The sequence below is a fragment of the Filicampus tigris genome, chromosome 20 (assembly GCF_054856515.1).
Source record: "Filicampus tigris isolate MCC_2025a chromosome 20, RoL_Ftig_1.0, whole genome shotgun sequence".
Taxonomy (NCBI): Eukaryota; Metazoa; Chordata; class Actinopteri; order Syngnathiformes; family Syngnathidae; genus Filicampus; species Filicampus tigris.
The window spans coordinates 4,000,943-4,014,250 of NC_141236.1; the positions used below are offsets into that span (position 1 = coordinate 4,000,943).

At 41.1% G+C, this 13,308-nt stretch overlaps 2 protein-coding genes across 17 annotated transcripts in view; one reads left to right on the forward strand and one right to left on the reverse strand.

Annotated features, from left to right (window-relative positions):
* Positions 1 to 13,308, reverse strand: part of LOC147127896 (uncharacterized) — a 286,111-nt gene that overhangs the window by 223,365 nt on the left and 49,438 nt on the right. The window lies entirely within an intron of this gene.
* The window catches only part of LOC147127909 (DNA (cytosine-5)-methyltransferase 3A-like), a 37,552-nt gene that overhangs the window by 17,903 nt on the left and 6,341 nt on the right, over positions 1 to 13,308 (forward strand). For 5 of the 12 annotated variants that reach the window (XM_086019140.1, XM_086019149.1, XM_086019150.1 and 2 more), the window contains 16 exons: positions 5,571 to 5,777; positions 6,521 to 6,679; positions 6,801 to 6,908; positions 7,205 to 7,352; positions 7,490 to 7,633; positions 8,077 to 8,121; positions 8,510 to 8,589; positions 8,953 to 9,065; positions 10,135 to 10,318; positions 10,426 to 10,510; positions 10,592 to 10,737; positions 10,812 to 10,902; positions 10,988 to 11,136; positions 12,345 to 12,430; positions 12,505 to 12,601; positions 13,131 to 13,249. In XM_086019140.1, the coding sequence (XP_085875266.1) occupies positions 5,571 to 5,777; positions 6,521 to 6,679; positions 6,801 to 6,908; positions 7,205 to 7,352; positions 7,490 to 7,633; positions 8,077 to 8,121; positions 8,510 to 8,589; positions 8,953 to 9,065; positions 10,135 to 10,318; positions 10,426 to 10,510; positions 10,592 to 10,737; positions 10,812 to 10,902; positions 10,988 to 11,136; positions 12,345 to 12,430; positions 12,505 to 12,601; positions 13,131 to 13,249 (1,961 nt within the window). The remainder of the gene's footprint in view (positions 1 to 5,570; positions 5,778 to 6,520; positions 6,680 to 6,800; positions 6,909 to 7,204; positions 7,353 to 7,489; positions 7,634 to 8,076; positions 8,122 to 8,509; positions 8,590 to 8,952; positions 9,066 to 10,134; positions 10,319 to 10,425; positions 10,511 to 10,591; positions 10,738 to 10,811; positions 10,903 to 10,987; positions 11,137 to 12,344; positions 12,431 to 12,504; positions 12,602 to 13,130; positions 13,250 to 13,308) is intronic. The other 7 variants (XM_086019143.1, XM_086019151.1, XM_086019148.1 and 4 more) reach the window with 5 other exon arrangements.

A 13,308-nucleotide genomic window follows, 5' to 3' on the forward strand; every position in this document is an offset into this window, starting at 1 on the left:
TTTTCATGTTACGTTAGGACCAGCATTCCATGTGACAATAGCATTTCTGTTTGTGTGCAGTACGCACGAGACTGACACATAACAGCGGTGTTACATTCCCGGCCTGAAACGGCTATCCAAAAGGCTTTCATATCAAGATGTGATTTTGTACTGTTGCGTGTATTTGGACGTGCGTGTGTGTGTATGTATTTACTCTGTCACTCAGCTGAACTGCAACCAGCTGTTAACAGTCCCGTTAAAATCTCATCCCACTGCTGTTTGAAGAAAAAACATGTGTTTTATGACATATATATATATATATATATATATATATATATATATATATATATATATATATATATATATATATATATATATATATATATATATAAATGACTCCACAACCTTGGCACGCCAGAATTCCCACCGTGGCGCAGAGCAGTCTGCCAAATTCCCAAACAGCCTAAAAGAATAATAAACGTTGACCCTCAACCTTTAATGCAGCACATGACACAAATGTAAAAAGTAAAAAAAAAAAAAAAAAACAGCTTAACACTGTTTGTTATGATGTGTCGATTGATATATGTTGGCGTGTGTATACTTCACATAACTTCCGGTGTATATTCTTCATCTTTTCTTCTCATGTTCTTCTACTAACACCTCCTTCTCTGGAATTGATTTTACAAAAAAAAGGAAAAAGAAGCGAAACCTGGAGTTTTGTGAGGTACACCGGTCTCGTGCAATATGCATAGGTCTCTCTTTCAGTTTTGCTTGACTTTCGAGGCAGAGACAGAGGTTTTCCTGTATTTGTAACATAACATTACCTCGGGTTTTTTTCAGCACATTGTTGTTGTAAGGCATGTTTTCTTTTCACTTGTTAGTAGTCAATGATCGTCCGTTCAGTTTGTCGTCATTGTTTGCCCTATTTTGTTTTGCTTGTAAAAGCAGCGGAGCGGCTCTGTTTTTCTTGTGAACACCAAAAGGCATTTAACAAGGAAAGCAAGTAGAATATCTGCACTTCTTGTCTTGTGTAATTCATTTCAAATCTACGTGTATGGTGTTGAGTCAATAGAAATCAGGATTTACAATATTCTGCCAGTGGATGGATGCAGAACCTCTAAAAATGTTGTTTTGAATGTTTTTTTGTTGAAAAACAAAATCTTTTATATAATCATTAGCGGTCCTAATTACCGCATGGTATGTCCATACCATCTTATATAAGCAGTGCATGCACACACTTCATATGCACACATCCAAACACTGGCATGGATCTGTTGTTTCGTATCCATGGTGTCGTCATCACACATAAATCCCAGTGGCTTCCGCACATTCATCACCACGACTAGTGGCTCAGTTGTGGGAGTTCACCTAGTCATGTGTGAGGTGAGGAAGCCTGTAAATCAGTCGCTTGGTTCGCGGCTGACCAATCAGCAGAGCGTAGGCTTTAAGAATGTTTGAGTGCGCGAGTAAAGGAGACGACCAGAGAGGAAACTGTTGCAGGAAGAGAGACACTGAAGAAAATGACCGAGAGAAAGAGAGCCAGGGAGGAACATTGCCATGTCCTATCTGTAAGTTCAACAATTTTTTTTCATTAATTGACCAGTTTATATATGATATCCCTTTGCGTTTTGCATCCCTTTTGACATCAAGTGTCTATAAGATGACATTTTATGTTTGTTAAGAAAAACAACACTGTGAGACTGTTCCGCTGGTTGGGATTTAGAGATAAGAGTTTGGGTTTGGTTATTTTGCACCCTGAAGTGTTTTAGATCACTGCTTCAAATCCTGGCTGTTTATATTGGATTGTCATTTTGATGTGTTTTAGGCCAGCTGGGGTTAAGACATCTTTTGTGACTCTTCCCAGATGTGACCATTTCAATCAAGGAATTATTTATGATATATATTGTTGTTGTTTTTGATCGTTTTGGAGAGCCAAAGACGAAACTCATGACGATTCATAATGGTAAAAAAAAGGCTGTGTTGTAGAAGAAAAAAGGAAAAAAAGAATGGCTTTACAAATGAGCAGTCCAGATTTGTTAATTAGACAAATGGATCAGTTGTATTTCCAAATATCATTGTTAAATAGCCACCTCAGAGTTTTCATTCAATCACAAGATCATCGAGAATGAAAGAGCAGTTATTTGCCTGTTGACAATGTGAGAGGGGGTCTTAACTCCTCTTTTAATGGTCCTGAGTTAGTGTGCGTGTGTGTGTGTGTGGGTGGGTGGGGGGCTGGGTTGTGTGTGTGTCTGAGTTCACTTTAAGGTCAGGGTCAGTCACGGCTGTAAAGGGGGATGTGGTTTCGAAATGGTTGACTAGCGGGGTCACAGGGTGCGGGGGTCACAGATCAAGGGGGTGTCGCCGGGAGTGAGCACACTGGCCAGGTCGCAGGGTTCACTTAAGTTCAAAGCTGTAACTCATGGCAACCCTCGTCATGTCTTTGTTTGTAATCCGCATGGATATATTCAATAACTGTAATGCTTCTGTTAGTCCTTCTTTTAGTCATTTCACTTCATGGCTGCTGTAGTTAAGACACAGTGCAGATAAAAAACGTACACACCCCAGTTCAAATGTCAAGTTTTTGTGATATTGACCAATGAGCCCAAAATGAACACCAAATAAAGTTCATGGGATTTTTTGTAGGCTTCTCCTGACCCAGTTTCAGGTGAAGGTAAACAGTTGGCTCACCTGTTTTCTGAAGCTGAGCCGTGTTTGGTTGTTACCTGAGCCCTGAGCAATTGTGATGTCATTTTCGGTGGACAGCAAGTGACAAAATGGCCGCCCCCTGAGCTAGCTAAAAAACGGGTGGATTTTGCTGCTTATTTCATATTCCGCAAACTAATCAGAATTTAATCTCAAGTTTTGACTTGTGAGGCTGCATAGAACATATTATTGTAAAGACGATTTTTGGATTGACTTCTCTGTTAGAGCTTATGGAATGTATATTCAATTAAAACATACAGTAAGGGATGCAATCAACTTACCTGGTGACCGTATGCAGCCGTACATAAGCCGCCTCAAACACCCAAATATTTAAGAAAGCTGCGACTTTTCTCCTACACTCCACTCTTTGTGTGTTTGTGTCAGTGTGTTATTGTGTGTGGCCTGCCTATGGCCCATGTAACAGGACGATTAGAAGTTTATGAGGTCAGAAGTCAACATCAGCCAAGAAGAGTTTTCGGGTCAAACTGAGGGGAGAAGTGAATAGTCACTCTCACTTTTACTGTCTCTTTCAGTGAGTAATTTATGCCATCACTTTACTGTTGCTTGTTTCACACATTCATTCCTTTAGATGTTGTTTACAGGCCAGCTGGAGTACTGAACAATGCGCTATGTAAATCATTCTGATCTATTCAAACAACTGGATTTTTTCTTTTTCATGGTCTGGACTAGTTTTGCTGCTTTCTCATCAGCCAGATTCAGACTGTTGAAGTGGTTTGACGTGACGCTTTTTCAATTTTATTCTTTTTTTTTTCTAGTACACATCTCCTCAACTTTTATGTTACAATGTTTGGATTTTCATGGGTATACATCTTATAAGAGCAATAGCGGGTTGAATGTCATTTTTCCACATTATTTGTATGTTGAGGGGTATGAGTTTTTTTTTTTTAGTTAATGAATTATTTCACGTTAGCTAACAGCCATCCATTTTTTAAAAATACAATTGTTTATGTTGTATTAAGAGGTTAAGTGGCAATAATGTTATCAGGAGTAAGATGTTTGCTTTTGTTTGCTTTACATAACCATTGCCATCTACCGCCTTGTGTTGTCAGAGCACACACTGCTGATTGCAGATGGCTGCTCGTTACAATGTGGTCAAGCGTACAAGCACAATCTACGGAGCTGTGCAATGTTTACATTTAGTTAGCAGTCCAGGGGTCTATTTCACAAAGCAGGTTCATCAAACTGTGAGTCTAATCCTGAAGTCTGAGTTGATCTAAATGGTAAATGGTCTTTCACTTGATCTACTCTGAGATAGGAAACTCAAGAATTTCCTTTTTCCAGAACAGCTGATTTGAATCAGTTTACTCAACTCGGAGTACCTTCACCTGGCGTTAAGCGCGTGCATCACGATTATGAAAAGGCAGCATGACGCACTATTAATCAGAATGCCGTGTTGCAACTAGTGGGCCTGCTGGGAACATATTCTTGAAAAAAAATATATGTTTGGGTTGATTTCCCCTTTACCTCTCTCTCTCTGAAACCGGCTAGCGTTACCCCTGTTTCTCTAGTTTGAGTTACCTCCCTTCTTGAAACGGAAAAGTCAGAGTTTCGCTCATTTCGGGGTTCGCAGGGTTTTCACTAAACCTGCTTTGTGAAATGGACCCCAGGCCTGGTCTAAATTCTATGGAGTTGTAACACCAGTTTAAGTCTGACTTCATAGCAGTATGTACTGCATGAGACGAAACTGCTAGGAGCGGCTAGCCCAAACTGCCTGTCGTAAAGCTGAATCATTACAGAGCAGCTGGCTTTTGCTTCAGTCATATACAGTACAAGGATTTTATGATTTTTTTTTTTGTTAACTAACAACTGGGATGAAAGCAAGTAAAATAGTGCTCCGTGGCGGTAATTATGGGCTATGATAAAGATTGTGCTTTTCATTGCTGTACTACTCATTCCTCCTGTTCTGTTTTTATTCAAAATGCTGTGTTGTCATAATGTTTACCAGGTGGAATCCTTGTATAAAAACTCTCCGACCTTGTACTTGAAAAATACAACTTTTGTTGTGCCTCTGCTTCACTTTTTTTTTTTTATTCGCTTTGCCACACACTCGCCTCTCACTGTGTATTATTTCTCTCCTTCCTGAGTTGAACCCAGTGAACTGCATCCCCAGCTTGCTCTCCCGCCCTGCTTACTTCCTGTTTCGCAGGATCAATTAAGGGATTGTTCTCTCTCCCTGGAGCACCGAAGCCTTGATCTTGAACGGTTGACAGATCAACTGCAAAGGCCCACATTTACTATCAATCAGAGTATCTTTCTGGCCGCAAGTTAATGAGAATAAAGTAGAAATTACTTTAAAGATGAAGTCAACCCAAACCAATTTTTTTCAAGACAATGTTCTATGCGGGCCCACTAGTTGAAACAAGGCTTTCTGATAAATATTGTGTTTGTGGAATAAGAGTTAATCCATTCGTTTTTAGCCATCTTTGGGGGCGGCCATTTTGTCACTTCTGTCGACTGAAAATGACATCACTCACCCTCAGGGCTCAGAAAACGACCAATCATAGCTCAGCTTGAGAAAACAGGTGAGCCGTGATTGGTTGTTACCTGAGCCCTGAGCAGTTGAGATGTCATTTTCATTCGACAGAAGTGACAAAATGGCCACCCAATGAGATGGCTGAAAACGGGTGTATTTTGCTGCTCAAGCAAATGCATATCAGGAGGTCTCGTTCTCCGCCCTCAGCAGCAGTACTTTGGAAAGACAAACATTATTGATGATGTTAGTTGAGGGACCTGTTACCTGTGAAATCACCGTATGTAAATCATTTCATGTTTTATCTGTTCGCATACCTTTTAACCAAATAATTCTGTTGAAAAGTGTTCTCCCAAGTGGCCATTTGTTGACACTGGCCTCCGCTTCACCTTCACAGGCAGAGAGACGGGCTTACAGGGAAGCTGAGATGTGCATGATGGATGACCTCACATCAGAAGGTGACTTTCAAAAAGAGGAGGAGCCAGCCAGTCCAGATCCTCTCCCGTCCCAGCAACAAACAGATCCTGCCTCGCCAACTGTTGCCGTAACACCAGAACCAGTCGCCAGAGGAGACCAGGCAACGCCCAGAGAGATCGAGTACCAGGTGAAAGCGGGATTTGCTTTGCAAATTCATTTTTCTTCTTGTTGATGCTCTCATGTTACCCATGTTGCACCGAGGAGCTGGAAACACTACCTTACATCAATTGCTATCACCCCTTTTGTGGTGCCATCGTTTAATCAATCATTTAATCAACCCAAACATATTTTTTTCAAAAATATGTTCCCAGCAGGCCCACCAGTTGAAACACGGCATTCTGATTAATATTTTGTTTGGGGGATATGAGTTAAGCAGCAAATCCCCCCCGGCCCCCCTTTTTAGCCATCTCAGAAGGCGGCCATTTTGTCACCTCTGTTTTTTGAAGCTGAGCCGTGATTGGTCATTACCTGAGCCCTGAACAGTTGTGATGTCATTTGCAGTCGACACAAGTGACAAAATGCCCCCCCTCCCCCCAGACATGGCTAAAAACAGATGGCTTTAACTCTTATTCCACAAACTCAGTATTTATCAGAATGCCTTGTTTCAACTAGTGGGCTTGCATAGAACATAGTCTTGAAAAAAATACGTTTGGGTTGACTTCAAAACAGTTGCGGAAGTTGTTTCGAAGCTCAAAGTCTTGCCCAATCTTGACTGTTCAACCTCAGTTTTTGTGAAAAATACAAACAAACAAAAAAAAAACATTTTGGCCCCACTAATTTGGGTCAGTATCCAAACTGGACACGCTATCAATCTTTAACCCACAAAATGAGTAGTGGAATTCCTGAGACTCTTTTCCTGCATGCCTACAGGATGGCAGGGGCTTTGGCATCGGCACATTGGTGTTCGGGAAGCTGCGAGGTTTCTCCTGGTGGCCTGGCAGGATCGTTTCCTGGTGGATGAGCGGCCGGAGTCGAGCCGCTGACGGGACTCGCTGGGTCATGTGGTTTGGAGATGGCAAATTCTCTGTGGTGAGTGAATTGATCAAACACAGGTTTTTCTGTTTTAAAAGTCATTCCTGACCAGTCGGAGTTAATTGCAGGGCTTTTTTGAACCGTCGGAAATCTTCCACGCCTTTGCCTCCTTTTCCAGGTTTGCGTGGAGAAACTCATGCCGTTGAGCTCTTTCTCGTCTGCCTTTCACCAGCCCACCTACAACAAACAGCCCATGTACCGTAAAGCCATCTTTGAGGCTCTGCAGGTAACACAAACGCTTAAACGACATGTGGAGGAAATTTACTGTTCAATGTTGCACTCGCGTCTGTTATTGGACGAAATTGAATTAGCGCGCGATAACATCACTGAACATGTTCAATAAAATTTACCTCAATTGCGTAATTGCACATTTTAAATGACATCAGCCTGACACCATTTCCCACTCAGTGACGGTGTTGGACAGCTGCGATAGGCTCCAGCTTCCCGCCACCCTTAGCAGGACGAGCGATTATATCATATGGATCGATGGATGGATAATGTGAACGTTTGTTCCGTATCAAGGTGGCAAGTGTGCGAGCGGGGCGACCCACTCCTTCCTGTGACCAGAGTGATGACGCAGAAGGGGTGGAGCCTCAGACCAGACAGATGATAGAATGGGCTATGACCGGCTTCTTACCCAACGGCCCACAATCACTGGACCCTCCTGAGGGTATATATGCATGCACACACACAGACACACACACGCGCGCACACCCCCTCACAAACACACACACACACACACACACACACACACTTATGCCGAATCTGTCTATACTTACAGTATGTCATACTTGCTGATCTTCACAGAGGAGCAGAACCCATATAAAGACGTCTACTCTGAGATGTGGGCAGAACCAGAGGCGGCATATACTCCGCCCCCTGCCAAGAAACCTCGCAAGAACGCAGCGGAAAAAGCCAAGATCAGAGAGGTGATCGACGAAGGAACCAGAGGTGAACATAAGTTTACGGTGAATTTAAGTGTTTCCCTGTGATTGACTGGTGACCTGCCCTGGGGTTTACATTGCCTCTCAAGTCAGCTCAGCTAGGAATAGAAAATGGATGGATTAAGCTTTTCAAAGAAGAAAGGTATAGCCTACTTTCATTCCAAACGAGTCAGTGAGCTGCTTTCCTAGACAGAAATAGGACGTTAATATTCTCACTTCGAGATTTGAACAGTTCAATGACAAATGGTCTTGAATGCAGCAGGATACTGAAATATTGTGACACGTGATATGCATTAGCACAAGAACTGATATCACTGTAACAATGATAAATCATGAATAGCTTTGATTTTTAAGTCTTGTATGTATAGTGTATAATACACAAACATGAACTTTATGTTTTGCATGATGTAGCGTACGTCATTTTAATAGCGCTTTGTTTTGCTTCTCCAGAGAGACTCATACAGGAGATAAAAAAGAAAACCCGGAACATAGAAGGTATCATGTTTTTTTTTTAATACAGTGTATACGCTCTAAAAACAGTTGGGTTTACAAAAAAAAAACACTATTTTGGGTCAAAAAAGGACCAATCCACTACTTGGTTCAATTCGACCCAACATTCTGGCAAAAATGGGTAAATTTTGTACAAAATAATTCCAAAAACTGGGCTGTTTTGTACAAAACAACGCAAGAAGGTGTGGGTTCAAATTGACCCAATTTGTGGATTGGTCCATTTTGACCCCAAATTGTGTTATTTTTAACCCCAAATGTTTTTAGAGTGTAAAAGTAAATAAATCTGGCATTTTAAATTTAATATAGGTTTAAACATGTAACCAAACACAATGTGTGACTTTTGTTTATTATATGTATCCCCCCCCACCCCAAGATATCTGTATCTCCTGTGGAAGCCTCAGCGTGTCTCTGGAGCATCCTCTCTTCATGGGAGCAATGTGCGTGGGTTGCAAAGTAAGATGCTTGCTGATAAATCATGAGTACTATTTTTCACACTCTCAGTGAAATTGTATGAGAGTAACATCACCTGACATGCAGTATGTGACCGATTCAAAGTCTTACCTGCGACTCTAATTAGGACAACTGCTGTCCAAAATAGATGGATGGCAAAAAGAGACCAAAGAGGATTCATATAGTTTGCCTGTGGTTTCCGTTTAAAGAACCAATGCTAGCGCTTTGACGTAATTAATCATTACTGTCCACACATTCATGTTGAATGCGATATAGATTTATGAATTTTTTTGTCAGTAGGAATGATCAAAATCAAGTATGAGATTTCATTATTTCAACCTCTGTTTTTCTTCTGGGCTCTGATAGAATTCCTTTTTAGAGTGTGCCTACCAGTACGATGATGACGGCTACCAGTCCTACTGCACCATCTGCTGCGGAGGCAGGGAGGTGCTCATGTGTGGCAACAACAACTGCTGTAGGTCAGTAGGCTGCTGTTGATTTTGGGATTAGCGTGCACCAGTTGAGAGTTTATGTGGTCAAGGCCAAGAGCTTAGACTGGACTTGAGTGAAACCGCTACATCTCCTTTTATGTCAAATTGTGAAAAATAGTTCTCTCCATTGGCAGATTCATTTGACCGGAAAAACACAGGCCGGGGGCAGTTTTGCAATGTGACGTTTGTTGCAGTTAAAAGTGTAGGCATGAGTTAGTGATGATCGAATCATGAATTGTTGTTGTTTTGTTTTTTTTAGCCTAGATATGTTCTGGTTATCTAATATTGTGGAAAGGCGACATTACATCAGTCCTAATTTTGAGTCACAAACGGTGCAGTGGCTTAAATACGGTGTCACAAGAAGCCCAAAAAAGGCTTTGTTTTATATTTATGGCCTCTAGGTGTTTTTTATACAAACCTTTACTATAATTATGACTTTACTACGGTGGTGTTGTTGTTGTTTATTGGATCCCCATTAGCTCTCACAATATACAAGAACTAATCTTCCTGGGGTCCATACAAGTGAAATTCAAAACAATACAAGATATGTAAGCCTAAATAAGTATATGAGGGCTGTGCAATCAATCGAAATTCAATTACAATTACGATTATTACACTCCACGATTAAAAAATTGGCACAATGGTAAAAAGCGATTATTAATATTCATTTATATCCAATGTTTGTTTACACAAGGAAACCATACTTGAATTTATACATTTGAACTTTTTTTTTTATTTTATACATTTTGTTTGGTCCAAAACAAACTTACTTACATTTATTTGTCTTTGTATATTTTTTTACATTTAAACATTGTCTTGTTTTGTACCCCAAAATTATTGATTGTTTGAATAATGGTGATTTCAATTATTACCAAAATAATCACGGTGGATATTTTTTTCATAATCGAGCAGCCCTAAAGTATATATTATTAAGCCAAACATTGGACAGAAAGAATACATACAAAAATCCTTGGAATGTCACAAAAGTCAGCAGATGGTCTGTGTGGCATCTCACAGCTCTTGAAAAAAGCCTCCTTGTGTATGTGTTTATGTTCAGATGTTTCTGCGTGGAGTGTGTGGATCTGCTGGTAGGAATCGGCTCAGCGGCGGCAGCCATCAAAGAAGATCCGTGGAACTGTTACATGTGTGGTCCCCGAAACACCTACGGCTTGCTTCGGCGACGGGACGACTGGCCTTGCCGACTGCAGCATTTTTTCGCCAACAATCACGAACAGGACTTTGTAAGTCTGACTTGCGTGGTTACATCGCGCGTATAAGCGCCCCCCAGCGTAGAACCAATTTCAAAGATCTTAATGAGCCAAAGCATGTTGTCATTTTTGCCTCCCAGGAGCCAGCCAAGTTGTATGCTCCAGTTGCAGCAGAGAAGAGACAGCCAATCAGAGTCTTATCACTGTTTGACGGCATCGCCACAGGTGGGCGCTCGAGCGAGCGTGCGCGCGTCTGCTGTTTATCACAACATCGCAAATACAAATAGTTCCGTATCACGCACTCAGGTCTTTTGGTGCTAAAGGATCTGGGCATCCAGGTTGATAAGTACGTGGCGTCCGAGGTTTGTGAGGACTCCATCACTGTCGGCATGGTCAGACACCAGGGACGCATCATGTATGTGGGCGATGTACGCAACGTGACCCATAAACATGTAAGTCCAATCTTTCTTGACGTTTACAGACTGTATGTACACTTGCTCACATTCTCATTCCTCTTGTCCGTTAGATCGAAGAGTGGGGACCGTTTGACCTGGTGATAGGAGGAAGTCCCTGCAATGACCTCTCCATAGTAAACCCTGCACGGAAGGGCCTTTATGGTACATAAGTTATACTTTGAGTGAAAGCAACAATGTTATTATTAGTTTTATTAAATTACATTGAAATGTTGCTGGATTTCCGCAGAGGGAACTGGGCGATTATTTTTCGAGTTTTACCGTCTGTTGCACGAAGCTCGACCAAAAGAGGGTGACGAGCGGCCTTTCTTCTGGCTCTTTGAGAATGTGGTTGCCATGGGAGTCAGTGACAAACGGGACATATCTCGCTTTTTAGAGGTACGGGACCTTGGATTTTATACAGTGCATCCCTGTTCTCATTTTTGATGTCACTCACAATGTTTGCGTGGGTATATGATCTCAATAAATGTGAATGGATTCAATCATCATCAGATTCAAAGGTGCTTTATGATGTATATAAACTAGTGCTGGCGGCACAGTTGCCGACTGGTTAGCACATCCGCCTCACAGTTCAGAGGTTGTGGGTTCGATCCCGGCTCCGGCCTCCCTGTGTGGAGTTTGCATGTTCTCTCCGTGCCTGCGTGGATTTTCTCCAGGTACTCCGGTTTCCTCCCACATTCCAAAAACATGCATTGTAGGTTAATTGAACCCTCTAAATTGCCCCTAAGTGTAATTGTGAGTGCGGATGTTTGTTTTTTTCTCTGTGTGCCCTGCGATTGGCTGGCAACCAATTCAGGGTGTCCCCCGCCTACTGTCCGTAGACAGCTGGGATAGGCTCCAGCACTCACTGCGACACTTGTAAGGCTAAGCGGCGTAGATAATGAATAAACTAGTGCAGTCAAGCGATTACATTTTTTTAACTAATTAATCGCAAAATTTTCCATAATTGATCGTGATTAATCGTATTTTTCAACTGCATTTTTTTACGAAACTTGGGAATGATATTTGCTTGAGAGAAATCTTGGAATTAATGTGGAAGAAAATAAAAGGATATTTTGATTCAAAGACTAATAGCTTTCTTTATTTTCCTTGAATACGATTCTTTTCCTGTCAAATACAACAGTTGAACGATACACCAAAGACGTACAACTAATATGGTATTTGAATTTAGCTTTGCGAGTAAAATTAAACTACGTAAAAGTCCGTCTTTGCGACAGTGGCTCTCCTCTAAGTTTGGCTGCACAGTGAGCAGAGGTCAGCTGCTACAGGAAGTAAATAAAACTGAGTTAATTGAGTTAATTTTTTTAGTGCGTTATCAAATTTAAATTAATCGCCATAGTTAATGCTTTAACTTTGACAGCCCTAATAGAAACACATAATCACCCCCTCCCTCCAAAAAAAATAGCACTGCCTAAATCTTTTCCTCAAGGAAAATGGTCAGGCCTACAATCGTAAATGTTAAGCCTGCTCCGTATTCCTCGTTGCAAATCCTGATATGTGTGATCAAAGGCGTTTGTATTTCACTACCCAAAATTACAACAGTAAGAGTAAATGTGATTAGAAAATAAATAACTCTCTCTTTTCAGTGCAACCCCGTGATGATCGATGCCAAGGAAGTGTCTGCTGCCCACCGTGCTCGCTATTTCTGGGGAAACCTGCCCGGCATGTCAAGGTGATAAAAAGACACTCACGCACATTACTTGAGTAATCGTCATCGATTTGAAAATAATTATAATTTTAAAATAGCTTCTTGAAAATATCTTCAACGAACAGACCCTTGAGCCCCATGACGAATGACAAGCTGGACCTGCAAGAGTGTCTTGAGCATGGTCGTACTGCCAAGGTATCGATGTGCACGTATGTGTGTATATGTGTTTGCCCAGTATGCATGCGTGCATGTGACATTCCCCTTTTGCGAGTAAATACTCACATTTGCACGCATGGCAAAAAAACGACCAAGATAGAAAACAGTATATGATCTGATATGATGGAGTTTATTATTATTACTATGTATTTATTTTTGTAGTAAATAAATAGCAAAATACAGCAATTCAAAATGTATACATCTGATTGTTGGAGTGCAATCAACATTTAGGATAAATACATCTCGCACAGAATTCAAAATTTGAATTTACGATATACACATTTCTTTAAGTTGTGTCCATCATTGAATCTTTTTTTTTTTTCCTGTGGTCGCAACAAACAGTTAATGGAGGTCAGTTATTTTTGCTACAAACATAGTCATTCATACGCTATGTCACAGGACAGATTTAGGATTAAAAACAAAACAAAACAATATTTGTGTGTGTTTGTGTGTGTGTGTGTGTGTGTGTGTTTGTCTGTCTATGTTTGGTTCTGGATGCTAATTCCAGTTTGAGAAGTTGCGTACGATAACGACTCGCTCCAACTCTGTGAAGCAGGGGAAAGATGAGCATTTCCCCGTCTACATGGACAACAAGGAGGACATCCTCTGGTGCACTGAGATGGAAAGGTACGTTTAGAAGATAAACGTGTGGATGCATATAAAGGTGATATACATACGCACACGGG